The sequence below is a fragment of the Pseudophryne corroboree genome, chromosome 9 (assembly GCF_028390025.1).
Source record: "Pseudophryne corroboree isolate aPseCor3 chromosome 9, aPseCor3.hap2, whole genome shotgun sequence".
In the NCBI taxonomy this organism is placed as follows: domain Eukaryota; kingdom Metazoa; phylum Chordata; class Amphibia; order Anura; family Myobatrachidae; genus Pseudophryne; species Pseudophryne corroboree.
Genome location: NC_086452.1, coordinates 69538057 through 69555036, shown reverse-complemented (window position 1 = coordinate 69555036; position 16980 = coordinate 69538057). Strand labels below are relative to the sequence as shown.

At 46.3% G+C, this 16980-nt stretch overlaps 1 protein-coding gene across 3 annotated transcripts in view; it reads left to right on the top strand.

Moving 5' to 3' along the window:
• The first annotated feature begins 1633 nt into the window (after nt 1-1633).
• Nucleotides 1634-16980, top strand: part of MAST2 (microtubule associated serine/threonine kinase 2) — a 128044-nt gene continuing 112697 nt past the window's right edge. For 2 of the 3 annotated variants that reach the window (XM_063939496.1, XM_063939495.1), the window contains exons 1-2: nt 1634-2003; nt 2825-3031. In XM_063939496.1, coding sequence (XP_063795566.1) covers nt 1954-2003; nt 2825-3031 — 257 coding nt within the window. In that variant the 5' untranslated portion in view covers nt 1634-1953. Of the gene's footprint in view, nt 2004-2824; nt 3032-10399; nt 10489-16980 lie in introns of those variants that run through there. The other variant, XM_063939497.1, reaches the window with a different exon arrangement.

Below are 16980 nucleotides of genomic sequence, written 5' to 3'. Positions count from 1 at the left end.
GCCGCATCCTAAATCAGTAAAAGCCCATTCCACGAGGAAAGTGGGCTCATCTTGGGCGGCTGCCCGAGGGGTCTCGGCTTTACAACTTTGCCGAGCTGCAACTTGGTCAGGGGCAAACACATTTGCAAAATTCTACAAATTTGATATCCTGGCTGAGGAGGACCTTGAGTTCTCTCATTCGGTGCTGCAGAGTCATCCGCACTCTCCCGCCCGTTTGGGAGCTTTGGTATAATCCCCATGGTCCTTACGGAGTTCCCAGCATCCACTAGGACGTCAGAGAAAATAAGATTTTACTCACCGGTAAATCTATTTCTCGTAGTCCGTAGTGGATGCTGGGCGCCCATCCCAAGTGCGGATTGTCTGCAATACTTGTATGTAGTTATTGCCTAACTAAGGGTTATTGTTGAGCCATCTGTTGAGAGGCTCAGTTATATTTCATACTGTTAACTGGGTATAGTATCACAAGTTATACGGTGTGATTGGTGTGGCTGGTATGAGTCTTACCCGGGATTCAAAATCCTTCCTTATTGTGTCAGCTCTTCCGGGCACAGTATCCTGAGGCTTGGAGGAGGGTCATAGTGGGAGGAGCCAGTGCACACCAGGTAGTCTAAAAGCTTTCTTTATAGTTGTGCCCAGTCTCCTGCGGAGCCGCTATTCCCCATGGTCCTTACGGAGTTCCCAGCATCCACTACGGACTACGAGAAATAGATTTACCGGTGAGTAATATCTTATTATCGCACGGGTGTTTGCAAGGTGATTGACAGGAGGAAGCTGTTTGTGGGTGGCAACTGAGCGTTTATTGGGAGTGTCTGGAAAAACGCAAGCGTTTTCAGGGAAGGGTGTCTGACGTCCGCTCTGACCCCGATCAGTCTCTGCTCACACTGAAGGAGCAAGTCCTGGGTTGCCCAGAGACTGCACAAAGTGGATTTTAACAGTACGGCGTACACATGGGATCGCACACTTGCACTGCGAATTTACACTCCCCCCGGAGGCCGCGACTATCTGAACACAGGACAGCAAAGTTTGCAGCCCAGCAATCAGGTCTGAATCACACCGTGGCGTAGATTGTGCTAAACTGGGGACTTGCACCAAGTTCACCATATCTCCAAAAGATCCCTTTAGAGGAATTTGTCTCGTCTTCTCCTGAAGCAAGTTTCCTGAGCAATGGAAGGGACATAGGTTGTGGACCCAAGCAAGGGCAGTAGATCTAGTTAGATCCAGGAGGCGTAGGAAGAAAGTGGTGGCAAGCTATATAGAATGAGGAACGGAGGAGTTGTGGAATCATCAGGAAACCATGAGGAGCTGCCCTATCTGATCACTATCGCTTGCCATCTGGTGTAGCGAGATTCAGGACAACAGATCGTAACACGCCTGTATTCTGCCTGAGTTGCCTTTTGAACTTTTAACATGATTCACAAACTGCACCTCCAGCTTAATCCGCTGAGATTTAGCCTTCCTGAAATGGAATGTCAGTTTTGTGTGAGAGGAACAGCTGCACCCTGCTCCCCGGACTTCCCAGTTACAATGTCCCGTTCTCTGCATTGTGCCAGCCTATGCCTCCCCTCCTCCACCCATTAGCTCCCTTCATGATCCTTCATTTGCTGAAATGTTGTCTGTTGCCACTGTGATATCCGAGGCCAAGGAAGATATTCAGTTCGGTGTTGGTGATTCGCTGTCACCCATATCAGGCACGCACTGCTATTTATATGACTGCTGAGTGTCTCAGGTGGTCTGTGCTGGTGACAGTGAGTGCGAAGCCGCTCGGACACCCACACACACATGTGAAACAGAGTAAATAAGACTTGCGAGTAAGATGAGTCGAATGCTGTACCCGGACGATCGCTGCGCCCACAGCCTCTCTGCGGTGACCTGGGAGTGAAGTGTGTGCACGGAGCACTTACATCGGATTCTAACTAGAGGCACACGTCTTGACTGCGCTTTTACCACGCCGCCATGATGAAACGCAGGCGAGAGAGACTTGGAGCGCCAAACCTTCGACTCCAGTAAGCATTGCCACATCATCAGACGATTTGTTTGACTCTTGGATCTGAGATTGGTGCTTTTGTTTAAAGCTAAAGTCCATTATTCTTTGGATTACGCCTGTAACATGAGTGCTCCCATCCTGTTAGTTTCCTAGTATAGATAAGTGCCGGTATCGTCTGTGCATTGCACAGTTTTTTCCGGAATATAGATTGGGTAAATACTTAATATCCTGTTTAGAATCGATGGGCTACTTGTGTATCCATTATTCTAGTCACAGGGGGTAGAAGAGCAATATTTAATATACGGAACCTGCAGGGAAACGGTCACTTCATACTATAATGTGTAAGTGATACAGGTAGTACGCAGGCAGCCATATCGCCTGTTCAGGGAAGCAAATAGATCGCTCTGGTCACAGAGGAACGGACTCTGAGTAACATAAACCTTTAGTCTACCAGCCCGCAGATTAACTCCTGTTAAACTGATTTAAGTATTTGTACAGGCATATGAAGGGTGAACAGTCTGTTTTCCTTCACCTGCAAAACCCCTTATACTCTCCTCACTAGCTGTGTCCCTCACTTGCAGTTATCTTCATATCCGGGACATGGGACACATTTTAAATTTAATCCAAAGCAGTTTTGCAAGTACATTTTTTAGTGGGGAGTTGGTGCCTGCTAGAGTGCTAGTTATAGCTTGTATATGGTAGTGGGTAGTATGGAACGAGGATCTACTTCTATAGTCATGTTTGAGATATATATAAGATAGATAGATAGATAGTTTGGTTGTTTTTTTTAGTTCTGTTTTTTTAGTCCTCTAATAATGCCTTTTAATGGTGTCCTGTCAGAATCTTCTGCCCACTACACTCCCATGGCCGTGGAAACGATGTCCAACACCGCACGCTGTCCCCGTCTTCTGCGCCAAACCTTCAACACCTGAAAATCCCTTACAGTGCAGACTGCGCGCTTGATGCATCTCCTCTGTCCTTTCTTACCAACCAGCAGCCACACAGCAACCCGGGTAGCCCCTGTTATAGCGGGCCGCTACAGTGGAGGTAAGGTGCCTGTCCGGATACAGCTAAATCATCTGTGTGCTGTTGCGGTTTAGTGCACAGTTCTGTTATGAGGGGGCTTATTATTATGTAGTATATTTCTGATTATTATTCTCAGCTGGACAAGCCGGGATTAGTGAAGGAAGGGACTGCGTAAATGAGGTGTACAGCGTATAGTGAAAGCGGGGGAGATTCCTGTAGGTGTTCAGTAGACCCTGGTGACTGATTGTTGTTGTGTGTTTGGCAGTTGTGGCGCTGGCGGTGAGTCACTAATAACAGTCTATAAAGAGGTGATTACATGGATGTCCGAGGAGAGGTGACTGTTTCCATCACACTTCTCAAATCACCAACTGACGGAACGCGTTTTTCAGGACTTTGTCAGTGACTAGAACCTGAGCAGACTAAATGAAACACAGCGCTCCTCAAATATTCTGTTTATAATAACTATTGTGCTTTGTAGCTGTAGAAGCGTATCGTTCCGTCTCCTCAGACAGTGTTTTGTGGTATGTTCTGGGGAATCTGGTCTGGGTATGGGGGTCGTTGGATAGACACAACTTAGGTCGACAGTCATTAGGTCGACATGGTCATTAGGTCGACATGTACTAGGTACACAGTACAAAAGGTCGACATGTTTTTTTTATAATGTTTTTGGCGTCGTTTACTTCGGAAAGTGACGGGGAACCCCAATTAGTGCACCGTGTCCCCTCGCATGGCTCGCTATGCTTCGGGCATGGTTACCGTTCCAATCGTAGTCCACGTGGATCGTTAAGTATGAAAAAATCCAAAAAATGAAAGGGGAAAAAAAAGGTGAAAAACTCATGTCGACCTTTTGACCTGTCGACCTAGTACATGTCTACCTAACGAGAATGTCGACTTTATGCATGTCGACCTTCAGTGGTCGACCTAATGACTGTCGACCTAAGCTGTGTCAACCTAACGACCATATTCCGCTGGTCTGAGGTCTTCCATCTTATTACATATGACTATGCTGTCTTAAGGCCTATATAGACGGGCCGATGCGGGAGAGATGTGTGCTGAGCGAACCGCTCAGCACACATCTCTCCCGCCGCTCAGCACAGCGCGATCTGTGCTGAGCATGCGGGGGGAAGACGGGGGCGCGCTCATTTCACCCAGCGGGTGAAGTGAGCGACCCGCTAGATTGGCCTGCACGGCAGGCCAATCTAGCACCAGCGATAGCGATGCGCGGGGCTGCACATCGCTATCGCTGTAGGGGGTACACACGGAGCGATAATGCTCAAATTCTAAGCACTCTAGTCAGATTGCTTAGAATATCGCTCCGTGAGTACCCCCCTTTACTGTTTACACAAATAAAAATAGTTGTGTACAACAGCGTTTGTACGATGAACACAAAAGGTAAAAACACTTTCCTTACAGATGTTATCTCGGACGTCTCTTGCAGTCTTTTCACAGGAGTTCAGCCTCAAATGCATTAAAAATTAAAATAGTGTAACACAGTTAACACAAAAAGTCCATAGCGTTCTTAAGTAAGGCCTAGGTGAATAAACAATAAGCCGACACCTTTAGGGATAGCGTTTGTGTTAATTTTACAAGATCTGTTGTGCACAATAATTTTTGTTTGGGGCAAGTGTGTATCTCTGCTTGTTGTGCATCCGCAGCTGTGTATGTGCACTGTGTGGTACTATATTGCTGTTATTCCATGACTGTTAAACAAGTGATTGTAGCTGCTGTAGGTGTGTATGGTGCTGACTTACACACACAAGCTGTAAATTGGTATATAAGTGACACAAGAGTCGTTCCTTGTGTGAGATTTATACGCTGTCCAGAGAACATTCAGCTGCTGCACTCGTTGTCCTCTGTGGATAGTGGCCGGCACTGAGCGCTCTGCTGTGGTATTGGGGATTGTCAGGTTGTGTTTCTGTTTATGTTGTGTTTAAGCGGTTGTCACGGCTGCCGCATTCACTTACAAATGATTTACCGTCTCGCCAACATCTGAGTGTTCCGGGTAGCACTTGGTGAGTTACATGTTACAGTAAATAAGCCCCTTCCTGGATCCCAGGCTGGAATTCTCTCCTGTAACTTCATATATCCAATATTAATGAGGAAATCCACCTGCTAGATTGGAACCTATATTCCATCCAGTGGGAGAGTCTCCCTACATGACATCCTTGGAATGTTTATCTGGAAGTTACAGGATTAACCAGGAACAAAGGGACTATCCTCAGCTGTTGTGCTCCGTCCACAGCCAGTGATACTCCCAGTTCTGAGCGTTGTTCCGAGGACACATTCTGAAAGGAGAAACATGGATAGATAATATAACCCAGCATGCTCTCTGTCTCTTCCATTGCAGCAAATAATAGACCACAGTGCCGCCATAACAGCCAATGATACTCCCAGCTCTGAGCGTTGTTCCTTAATCCACATTGCAAATTAAGTAACATACATAGATCATATTACCCAGCATGCTGTTTGTCTGTTCCATTGCAGCAAATATTAGACCACAGTGTAAGCATCACATTGCCAACAGGGACATGGTACTGAGATATTTGTCTTTTGCAGTATATTTAAGCGATATGTATTTTCTTGTGCTCTAGCAATGTCAATCATGTTAACCATTTGCACAGTTTGTCCACTAGGGGCACTATTCCATTGCCTTTTATATGGATTGTCTTAAAATTTTACCTTGAGTGATAAGACAAGTCCCACAGCTGTTTTATATATAGATGTATCCCAGAATTAAGGTTTGCAGAATATTTATAGTAAAAAGAAAATAAACAATGGCCTGTTAATCTCTTTCCTTATCTGAGAACCTGCTGATCCCACTCTGATTACATTTGTAGAATGACTTGTAAGGATAGCGCAGTAAGGGGGCCGGTGTCAAAGGGTTTGTGATTGCTATACAGACATCTGGGATCCTGATTAGCGGTATGGTGATCACTTCCCGTACACAGTGCTGCCACTGAATGCAGTCTGCAGCTGAGGTGGAATCATTATGCCCTTCCGTATGGGGGAGGGTGATTCCAGTCGTCATCGTACCCCTAGCTGTAGTAAGGCCGGAGGTCTGGGGTATCTTCCCGTTTCCTTCCCCCCCAGCAAGGGATCCAGTCTTTAGGTCGACACTATCTAGGTCGACCACTATTGGTCGACAGTAACTAGGTCGACATGTTCTATGTCGACAGGTCAAAAGGTCAACATGAGGTTTTCACAATTTTTTTTTAACCCTTTTCATACTTAACGACCCACGTGGACTACAATTGGGAACGGTAATCCTTGCCTGAAGCATGGCGAGCGAACACAGTGCACTATTTGGAGTTCCTGGTCACTCTACAAAGAAAACAACACAAAAACCCCCATAAAAAACTCATGTTGACCTTTTGACATGTCGACCTAAAGACCCTGTCGGCCTAGTTACTGTTGACCAATAGTGGTCGACCTAGTTACTATCTACCTTCCATACCCCCCCCCCCCTGGCAAATAGGGGCATCCAAATAACAGCCAGGTTGCCAGCTTGGGGTAAATGTAATGGGTTATATTTATGAAAAATGAATGACATCTTCTATATAGCTGGAAAACTTCTTTTCACAATGTTTTGACAATCTTCCCATATTTGTTATTGAAGAGTGTCCCATGTGTTCCAGTAGATATAGAAGTGTACCTGTGTAGCCTGTGAAATAAGATGTATTATGGAATTCTAATACCTGCTCCAGATCCAGAGCTTTCAGCAGCTTCTGGTCACTGATCCATTTATTAACCTGTCGGCTGAAGTTTTCTGAATCCGTCACTTACTGATGGATTTCCCATAGCCGGAGGATGAAATTTAGGTCGGTATCAGATTGGCTACAGGTGAAACTGTAATTTCCCTTCATATGAGTTTCATGCTTATAGCCATTAATCTGTATTATTACTAAATTACCATTCGCCTCAAATCGGATATTTAAATAGACTACATTGTATTAAAATTAGATGTTATCATTATTCTGTCCTTTGTTCGACCTACGCTTTCCTGCACAGTATCGTCTTTATAATATTAGCATTACTTGTCAGTAGAACCTGAAATAATAATGTTTGCTGGACCAGGGTCCGGTGGGGGTGGGGGAGGGGGAGGGGTTTAGTATAGGTCACTTTTGATTGATTGGAAAATCAATAAAAATCTATGTTCTTCCAATGCCAGAACACACATTTATTAATGAAAAATATATTTTAAAAAATGACCTGTTAGCAAATGTTCATTTTAGCCCCTGAAACCCAACATCCATTGAGATAGATTTTAAAATTGAGGTTTAGCATATTTCCCCCTTAGAACCTGAAATACGAAGGTGTGCTGGACTTGGAGACCTGGAACCTGTAATAAGAATGTGTGCTGGATCAGTGATCTAGAACCTGGAATAAGAATGTCTGCTGGACCAGAGACCTAACACCTAGAATAAAAATGTTGTCTGGACCTGAGACCTAGAACCTGGAATAAGAATGTCTGCTGGACTGGAGACCTAGAACCTGGAATAAAAATGTCTACTGGACCGGAGACATAGAACCTGGAATAAGAATGTCTGCTGGACTGGAGACCTTGAACCTGGAATTAAAATGTCTGCTGGACCAGAGACCTAGAACCTGAAATAAGTAGGTCTGCTTGACTGGAGACCTAGAACCTGGAATAAGAATGTCTGCTGCTCTGGAGACCTAGAACTTAGAATATACATGTCAGCTGGTGACTTCATTCTTCTATCTAAAGCAGCTGTTAGGAGCCATCGTATTTACATACATTGCCCTCAGCATAGGAAGTAAAAACATAATAATAATACAAATATGGCTAGGTCAGTGTGTGCTCTTGAGTCATGATAGATTTTTTTTTTCTTGAAATCCTTTTATATAAACATATACTATGTTTGCCATAATCCGCATCTTTATTTGGGTGGTATTCATGTGACCAGCGGTCAGCAGCCGACTGTCATATGACCTCCCCCAAAATCCCGGCCCCTCACTATCCCGACGGTCGGCATGCCGACCAACAGGGACTATTTCCACTCGTGGGTGTCCACGACACCCATAGATTGGAAATAGAACCCGCGGCGACCGCAGGTCGCCACCGAGCGCGCAGGGGGCTTGCTGCACTCGGCCCCTCCCCACCGGGATCCAGGAGTTCGTATGCTGCCGGGATCAGCGGTCAGGAGACAATCGGTCAGCCATACCACACAATCGGTCAGCCATACCACACCCCATGTGATGTCCTTTATACTTTCTCTGTCATTAAAGCAGAATCAGTTTGTGTATTTAATTGATAATTTCCTGTGTGTTCCCAGTTAAACTATTATGTCGGAGGTATATTGAGAGTCAGGGACACGGCAACACAGTTCTTCAACAATCATTTATTTATATCATTAGTAAAAGAGAAATTATGCTTGGCAACATTCCTTAAGAGAGTTATACAGGGTAACCAGAGTGTGGTTCCAGGGAGCATCCTTTCCCTGCCGGGGTCTTTGGTCAGTCCTAGGCACTCTCTTTTCCATTCGTTGTCCCAATGCACCCCATAATCAGTCTGTATGTATCTTAGAATTCGGTGCGGTGGGAGCCCCCAGGTCAGTGAAATCTGTTGTTATACAGAATTCTAATTTATTGCGGGTCAAGTAGCCTTTACTTCTGTGTGTTTTGGATTGTAATAAGACCTTGTTAAATGCCTTAGCATAGTTGTGCTTCTGCAAATATCTAGATTTATTGATCAAAGTAAACATCTACTGTATTTGTTGGCAACAAATAGATCTATTGTCTGGCCCCAGTGTAAAACAATAGGGAAACCCAATTCTGATTAGCATACTATAGCTATTAGTCTATTCAAAAACAACTTGTTACACAATATACACAGCCTTACAACACAGATATACAGCTATATGGATATATACGTATAGATAGGAGACACATGATTTCTTTAGGACAAGAGTCAGTACTGTTACACCGTATGTGCAGTCAGGTATGTGTCAGTGGAATATAAGTTGCGGCATAGAACTAGTTGTTAAAGAGCGTTATTTATAGTTTGGTGGAATTTAAGAAGAGTGGGTTCTGTACGAGTGGGATTTCCGTGTAAGTATAATAGGATCTGATGATCATTAATATCCCCACCTACTGGGCACAATTCAATTGTTTTCCTGCCCGCGATCGCACCCGCCAGCTATTCAGATGTTTCTGCCAGCGGGCGTTATATCATCATTTCAGCTCGCTACCCCCAGGGGTGGCGAGCTGAAATGCGTGTAATGACCAAATGGGACTTTTCACGATTGAGCCCATGACTGCAGTAGAGTGTTGCCGCTTTACGCGGCTTAACCCGGCTAATATGGGCGTGATAAGGGGGAACAATTGAATATCGTCCAGCGATCTCCTTTTATTTCAGACGGGAGATCAGGCGCGAGTAAACAATTGAATTCCGCCTGGTGAGTCCATTAGGCTGGTGAACATGGAATGGCCGGGATAATGGCTCGGAACGGTCTCTTCTCTGAATTAAGTTCCCAGGTTGGCAAAATGACAGCGGAAATAAACACCAACACCCCCCCCCCCCCCTCCCCCGCGCCAATTTCCCAACATTTCTTCTCCCACATAAATTCTCAGGAAAGGTGGGCGGTGTCTGTACAATCTATAAAGCAGAGATTACTGTGGAAAAGGAATTAAGCAACAACTAGGAAGGTAAGTAGCTTCTACTGGGTCATACGCTTATATTACTGGCACTGATCTCGGTGGGCCTTGCTCACATAGTAATCAACACTTTAAATCCTATCATTCAGTTATAATCACTAACTTTAATACTAACACTAATATAATTTGCACGTTGAATAGTATTTTTGTCAACTGGTTGCTTGTTAAAAATAAATGTATGTTTCATTCATAAACTTTCCCCCACTGTGTCAGCGCTGGTGTATGCGGGGTGCAGGTCCTGTGTGATACGGGGATCACTTCCTATCTTAGTATTTGGTTACAGTATAATGTGATTGGTTTAAAAAGAAAGCTAGGAGACCAGCATATGTTATAATAGCAACGCTGTCTACGTGAGGGCTGTCTCAGGGTTCCTGCAAGGCTGTAATTACAGTGTCACAATGTAAAAGAGCAGATCAACGAAATCAGCACCCTGCAGCGGAGTGGTGACACCGCTACTTAACGCCCCGACGCTTTAACCCTTTCGCTGCTAGTGTGATGTTTGCCTGTACTTCTGCGTCACCCCTCTTGGGGCATCCAGAGGGAGTAATACATGAAATCGATCCTGGCAGCTGAGGAGGGACGAGCAGTCCTGCCTCCTTGTCTAATATTAATGGAACAGTCTGTAAGGTCCTCGGGGAAAACTCTTTGGTTTACATCACAGGGGACGCTCCTTGTTCTCCACGGCTTGGCATGTGCTGACTGTGCCAGTCATGCGGGTTGTCCTGGATCATGTCTGACGCTTTCTGGACAGTGTTATCCAATTTCTCTCTCCCGGAGACCAATATGCTGAGACGATCCAAGAGGTAAGTGTTTTCCTGTTTCATGTAACTGTACCGCCATAGGTTATTATTTTCCTGTCAGTAATCTGTTTGGAATCATCCATATTGTCATTTTAGATGGCTAGCTCTTAAAGTCAGGTGATGTGAGTGGGTACGGTATGGACGGCAGCGTGTGCTGTAACTCGGGAGCTGGCTGGAACCTGGAGAGAGAGCTCCGGTGATTCCCTACCTGGGTGTGTTCCTCTGTCAGGCTCAGGTGTGCTGGAAGCTTTCCCAGAACTGACAGGCAGGCAGTGATTATCCTTCTCTCCCTGGTTGTAGTGTTATTCTGCATTGCCCCTGTCCTGAGGCACAGTCCGTACATCATGTTCCCCAGGGTCACCTGGGTAACATTGGCTCCGACGGCTACACACTAGAGGGCCACTTTACCGCCTGCGCTGCCACCGCTTGTATTTATCTCTGTGTACCAGAGCCATATTTATACTGGTGTCGGAGCAAAGTAACTAGAGGTGCATACACATTCTACATTCTACAACCCAGATACCTATTCCAAACAGTCAGTCTGTGTGGAAACACCCATCAAACTCCCAGTCTTTTCCCTGACCCATGTTCCAGGGGGAAGCGGTTATGTGACCCCGCCGGTCACTGTACCCACTGTGACTTAAGGTACATACAAATTCTGGCTATATGCCGATTTTGAATTTGCAATTTCTCTTGAACTCCCTGGAGCCCAGAACACACACTGTGCGATTTTGACTAGATACAATTTTGACTATACTAGAAACTAGATTGTACACTTTCTAGTCAAAATTGCCTTTCGTGCACAGTATATATATTCTAGCGATACCGACCCCGCATCAGTATCGCAAGCTGTATACACATGGTGCGATATGTGCTAACTTTTCTTAAAATTTTGACTATATAATCAAAATAGTAAGCACACATCGCACCGTGTGTATGCACCTTTAGAGCATGTGAAACTGAGGAGTAGTTCTCATTGGACAGAAGTGTCTTTGGTTTTACAGATGCCTCTGTATTTTCTGGGGATTCTCTGTGTGGGAGTTCCCAGCCTGTAAATTGCACCTTGTACAGGGTTGCGGATTTACCTGTCTGTGTTTTCATGTGTATGTGCAGATTGCAGACATTGCCCTGTACTTCTGGTCTCCTTCATGGGTTCTGTATAATGATGCAATGTTCACACAGGCTGGGAATGATGTCCTTGCTGTAAATTACGTGCAGTAACTATACAAAGTGGATGTTTTTATCCCTTTATACTCTCGTACACGTATCTCGGGAAGTCTGTGAACTCCATCTCTCAGATTGCATGTTCCAGAGATGTGCAGCCTGTGAATCAGGTCCCCAGACTTGTCTGATAATATGCAGTGCATCTGTTTGGGGGTTTCAGAACACAGGGAAATACTGACACTTGGTTCCATACCATTGAGCACCACTGATACAGCCTACACCTCAGCATGCACTTTAATGTTACAGGTATACCAAGAGCCAGTGTGAAATTGCAGGTCCTTTTATATGAAGCTGCACTAAACAAATGAGCTTCTGATCTGTAGGACTTGTTCATATATGTCCTGGGAGAATGGGTATACTGTATAGTCCTGATACAAATATATAAAGGGGGTTTTCATGCATTTAAAAAAAATAAAAAAATCATATTAAGGTGTTTCAGTTTTGCCAGTACAATAATATAGCGATAATGTGTGAGAACTCGGGCATCATGCGTTAAACCGGTTTATCACAATGATAGTAGCGTGCAGTTTCATTTTATTCATTTCTTTATGCACTATTAAAAAAAAAAAAAAGTGTAGTATTGTGAGAAAGGACAGTGAAGCGGATAAGTGTGAGAAAGGGCAGTGAAGCGGATAGGTGTGAACAAGCCTTGCAGTTGGAGCAGCATTTACTGTACGGAGATCACAGCCACCAGTGTGGTCTAGAAGCGTCTCCTCTTACCGTACAGGTAGGCACTGCTGATTATAGGGATCTTACATCCGTGTTACTAATGTGTAATGGAGGTTTATAGCAGGCAGGTGACTGTCCGTGTACACGAGCTGTCTGCACAGAGGTGATTATTCCTCAGGGTTCTGCACTGGCCTTATAATGACCTGCACCCAATGTTTTATACTCTAGCCCACTGTGGCCTCTATGAGCGTATTACACCCATTGTACATTATCAGCAGGGTCCTTATATTTAGAGACTCTTTCAAGCAGAGCTGGAAATTGTGATGAATGTTGCATAAATGGTTCAATTCAATTACAAGCAATGTCCAATACTGCTGAGCATAGCCGCGATGCTTGGCGGCGCACATATCGGCCAATTAGGGGACCTCTGACTTTGCATGCCTTCCTGCGCCCCTCTCTGGCCTCTGGCCTTCCTGTGCCCCTCTCTGGCCTTCCTGCGCCCCTCTTTCCTGTGCCCCTCTCTGGCCTTCCTGCGCCCCTCTTTCCTGCGCCCTCTTCTGACTTTCCTGCGCCCCTCTCTGGCCTTCCTGCGCCCCTCTCTGGCCTTCCTGCGCCCCTTTCTGGCCTTCCTGCACCCCTCTCTGGCCTTCCTGCGCCCCTCTCTGGCCTCTGGCCTTCCTGCGCCCCTCTCTGGCCTCTGGCCTTCCTGCGCCCCTCTCTGGCCTTCCTACCGCCTCTCTGAAGTGCTAGGAAAAACCGCCAATCTGGATGTATCATCTGTAATTTAATCATTCCCAATGTGTCCTATACATTAATCCATTTGCAGATCTTCCTATCCAACTATGATGTTCAATGTGATTTATGTTCTCGATATCACAACTTTAACATATTTTTCTTGACATGGTGCTGCGGTCATCTAGTAAAGTAATACAGACCTATGTGCTTCTGACTAATTAGTTATTTTTTTAAAAACTTCATATTGCATATATCTGTTTGTATCTAAAGTCATGTAATATAAAGTTCTGTCTACCAAGCAATGGCGACAGCAGGATTGTATAGTATAAGAGGGATTTCCCGGTCTGAGAGTACAGGGCTGTGATTTGGCTGCCCTGTCCACACTTTCCCTGTGTTTGTGGCACGTTCAGCTCTGTATATGTACTATGTGCTGCTGGCAGATTTCTCTCCCTCTCTGTCTCTAGGACGTAATGGTATGTACTCCTTGCGCTTCCCTAATGATAAAAGGAAGCCGGGGTTATAGGGTGAGCAGAAAACGCTTAGAACTCTGCTGTCAGTATTTTGAGGAGAGGCTCAGATCTTTAGTATGATTCACAGTGACATTTTCCTGTGTCTATCCCCCTGTATTAATAATTGAAGAGGTCTCGGATTGTGGGAGCAGCTGCGATCAGTCCTGTGAAAGAGCTTTAATTACATTCCTGCTGACCGCATCGCACTGAAGGGGAGATTATCGGCTAATGTGCGAGGGACCGGCTCCGTGGGTCACCAGAGAGCAAGCGCAGGGTTAAAAAGAGGGGTCGGGGATAAGAAGCAAGGCGAAACCATGAACACTCAAACCTGTAATATTGCAATTACTCATAATGATATGAAATTCTAAGTGCAACAGAACCAATGTGACACTGGCGGTAGAGCTGGAAATAGATTATGGCACAACAAGGCCCCTGATGTTTACTTACCCAGTCACGTACAGTATGATGCCCTCAAATGACCTCCCCTCTTAATACAACGTTATATCAGTAAAACATCTGCCCTAGACTGTCCAGTATCTGGACAGGCAAGTGCGGGGGCAGCCCGATATCTCGCTGTATTTGTGGCCTTTAAGTTGGTAGGTCCGGAATGAGTTCCTTCTCACTGAGCCCCAGAATTGGAACGCCAATGCAAATAAAGTTGCGTGACAGGGCTTAAACACGTCATCAGGCGTGTTGCGTGTGTTACCAGGTATGTAGCTATACTCCCTTTGTGTTTTATTTTTACTCAATATTCCCTTTTAATGAAAGTCTGAGAAACGTGTGGAAGGGGTCCCTGTTCCTTTCTGTGAAGCAGATGCTTGTTGGCGCTTATCTCTTTCAGGAGCTAATTACGGCTCTTGCCTGTTTTGTGTTCCGCCTTTCAAATTCACATCCATCTCCAAATTACTGTAATTAAAGCCGCAACTTTCATATGTGGATGACCGTGCCACGCAGCTGCGGCTTTTGTGAGTGCGCAATTTCCCGACTGGAGAGATTGTCAGCCGAAGTGTCTTTACATGTTTGTTTCTTCCTCAATGAGAGTCTAGTTTTAATGAAAATATCTTTCTTTCATGAAATTATGGAAATGGGAAACGCCATTAAAGAACAGACAGAACACAGTGGCCTGCTCATATTCTCATAATACGCTTTGTGTTGTCGGGGGCTTGCGCTGGCTTTCTCCAATGTACGTTCGTTTTATATCGTTTATTAATAGACTTCCACAAATAGTTTTGGGATAGATTAGTGGGAGAATCACCTTTGGTGTTGAATGGTGAGGTTGTGGATGTTTAGAAGTCACAAATTGAATCACCAACTACGTTAAAGTCTCTGCCCGATTTCTTTCAACACAAGACCTGAAACGTGGCCCAGATCCTCCTTGTACATGTCTCATTCGGGTGTCCGAGACTCTGCATACTCTGGTGCCAAGACAACAGCACTATCCTCCAAGCTACGTGCTGTCCTTATATACCACTCTGAGGGGGCGATTCAATTGTCTTTTGGGCAGTGATAAGTAATGGGCGCCCGACAAGGTAATTTAATTGTTATGCTGAATGGGCATGACTGCATTACTTATCGCGCTTGTCATACCCAAATGCACAGGATCAACATGTGCAACGTCCTGTTTAGCGCCCATAATAGTTTTGGACGCACAAACAGCTTACTTTTTGTTCATTTCCGCTCGCCATCTCTGGAGGCTGCAAACAGCAATCATGTAGTCGCACCGGAACAGCTGAATAATTGTAATAGTTGCCGTTGGGCACCCATAGCTTATGGCCGTGCCTGCCCCTCCTCTGTCCGCAGCGCCACCGGACCCCCACCCCCATCCGTGGCACCCCAGCACCCACCACTCCACCACCCGCAGCACCTATGGACCCCATCCGCGGCACCCCTGCACCTACCACTCCCCCACCCGCGTCAACCCCGCTCCTCCCCAGCGCATCCGTAGCCCCTCCCCCATCCGCAACAGCCCCGCACCTGCCCCTCCCCGACCCCTCCACAACCGCAGCGCCTCCAGAACCCATCCCCCATCCATGGCCCCCACTTCTCCACCCCACCCCCACCCGCAACACCTCCCAACCACCTCCCCCATCCGCAGCACCCCCTCTGCACCCACCCCTCCACCTCCTGCCCCTCCCACAGCACCTCCTGCCCCCCCTCCCTCACCCGCTGTCCACCCGCAGCCACCCCTCCCCCACCCGCAGCATCTACAGACCTCATCCGCGGCACCCCGCAACTACCCCTCCCCCACCCGCAGCACCACTGCAAGTCCTCCCCCAAACCCATCCCACCCTGCCCCGCCCCTCCCCTAAACACCCCCCTGCACCCACTCCTCCCCCACGGACAGCACCTCCAGACCCCCTCCTTCATCCGCGGCCCCCCGCACCCACCCCTCCCCCACCAACATCATCTACATACCTCCTCCCCAACCCGCAGCACCTCTGGACCCCATTCGTGCCCCCTCTGCAACCACCCTCCCCCACCCCGGCATCCCTGGACCCCCTCCCCCATCTGCGTCTCCCACGCACCCGCCACTCCCTCAACCACAGCACCTACTAGGTGAATCATCAGGCCCTGTGTGCGATGTTAATGCAGTCGCAAGGGGCTGTGGCCTCTTAACCATCCCACATCCTTTGTCTGTGCAATATTTAACCACTCACAAAATTATGATTGGAGGTAATACTCCATATAATAAAAATATTGCAAGCACCAAGGGCGCGCATGCGTTAAAGGGGCGTGGCCCCTTGCGAATGTATGAAGAGCGCCCGTAGGGTGCGATGAATCCCCTAGTAAGTCATTAGTATTAAAAATTGTATTTCTATTTTCCTCACATAACTGCAATTGTTATACTTTTACATATGTATACCACTTTCACGCACAGATCCCGACTTTAACCTGGCTTGGACCCTGGACACTGATTACAGGTTGAAGCCGGGGTTTCGGTACTTACCCCCTTTCACACTGGGTGACTGACCTGGATTATTCCCTGGTTATCACCGTTCATCCCGGACCTGGGTCTTCCAGTGACATGGGTCCCCCGTTTCACAGTGGGTGCTTGGAGATAACATCCCCAATCACTACTGTCCCCACCAAGCAACTCGACTTTTTTCCATGTCGACCTAATGACCGTATCCCGAAGGATAACATTTCACTCATATATTTGGATGCGTGGATAATTTATAAGCAGTTGGAGCTAGATTCACGGTGAATGACAAAAAAGTGTCAATTTAGTAAAGCAGGACCCATGAGACCTTTCCATGTTACCTTATAAATCTACATGTGTCGCTAATGGGAGTGTAGCATGAACAACAGCGCCACCTGCTGGCTATCAGTGACATTTACCCAACACACTAACACCAAA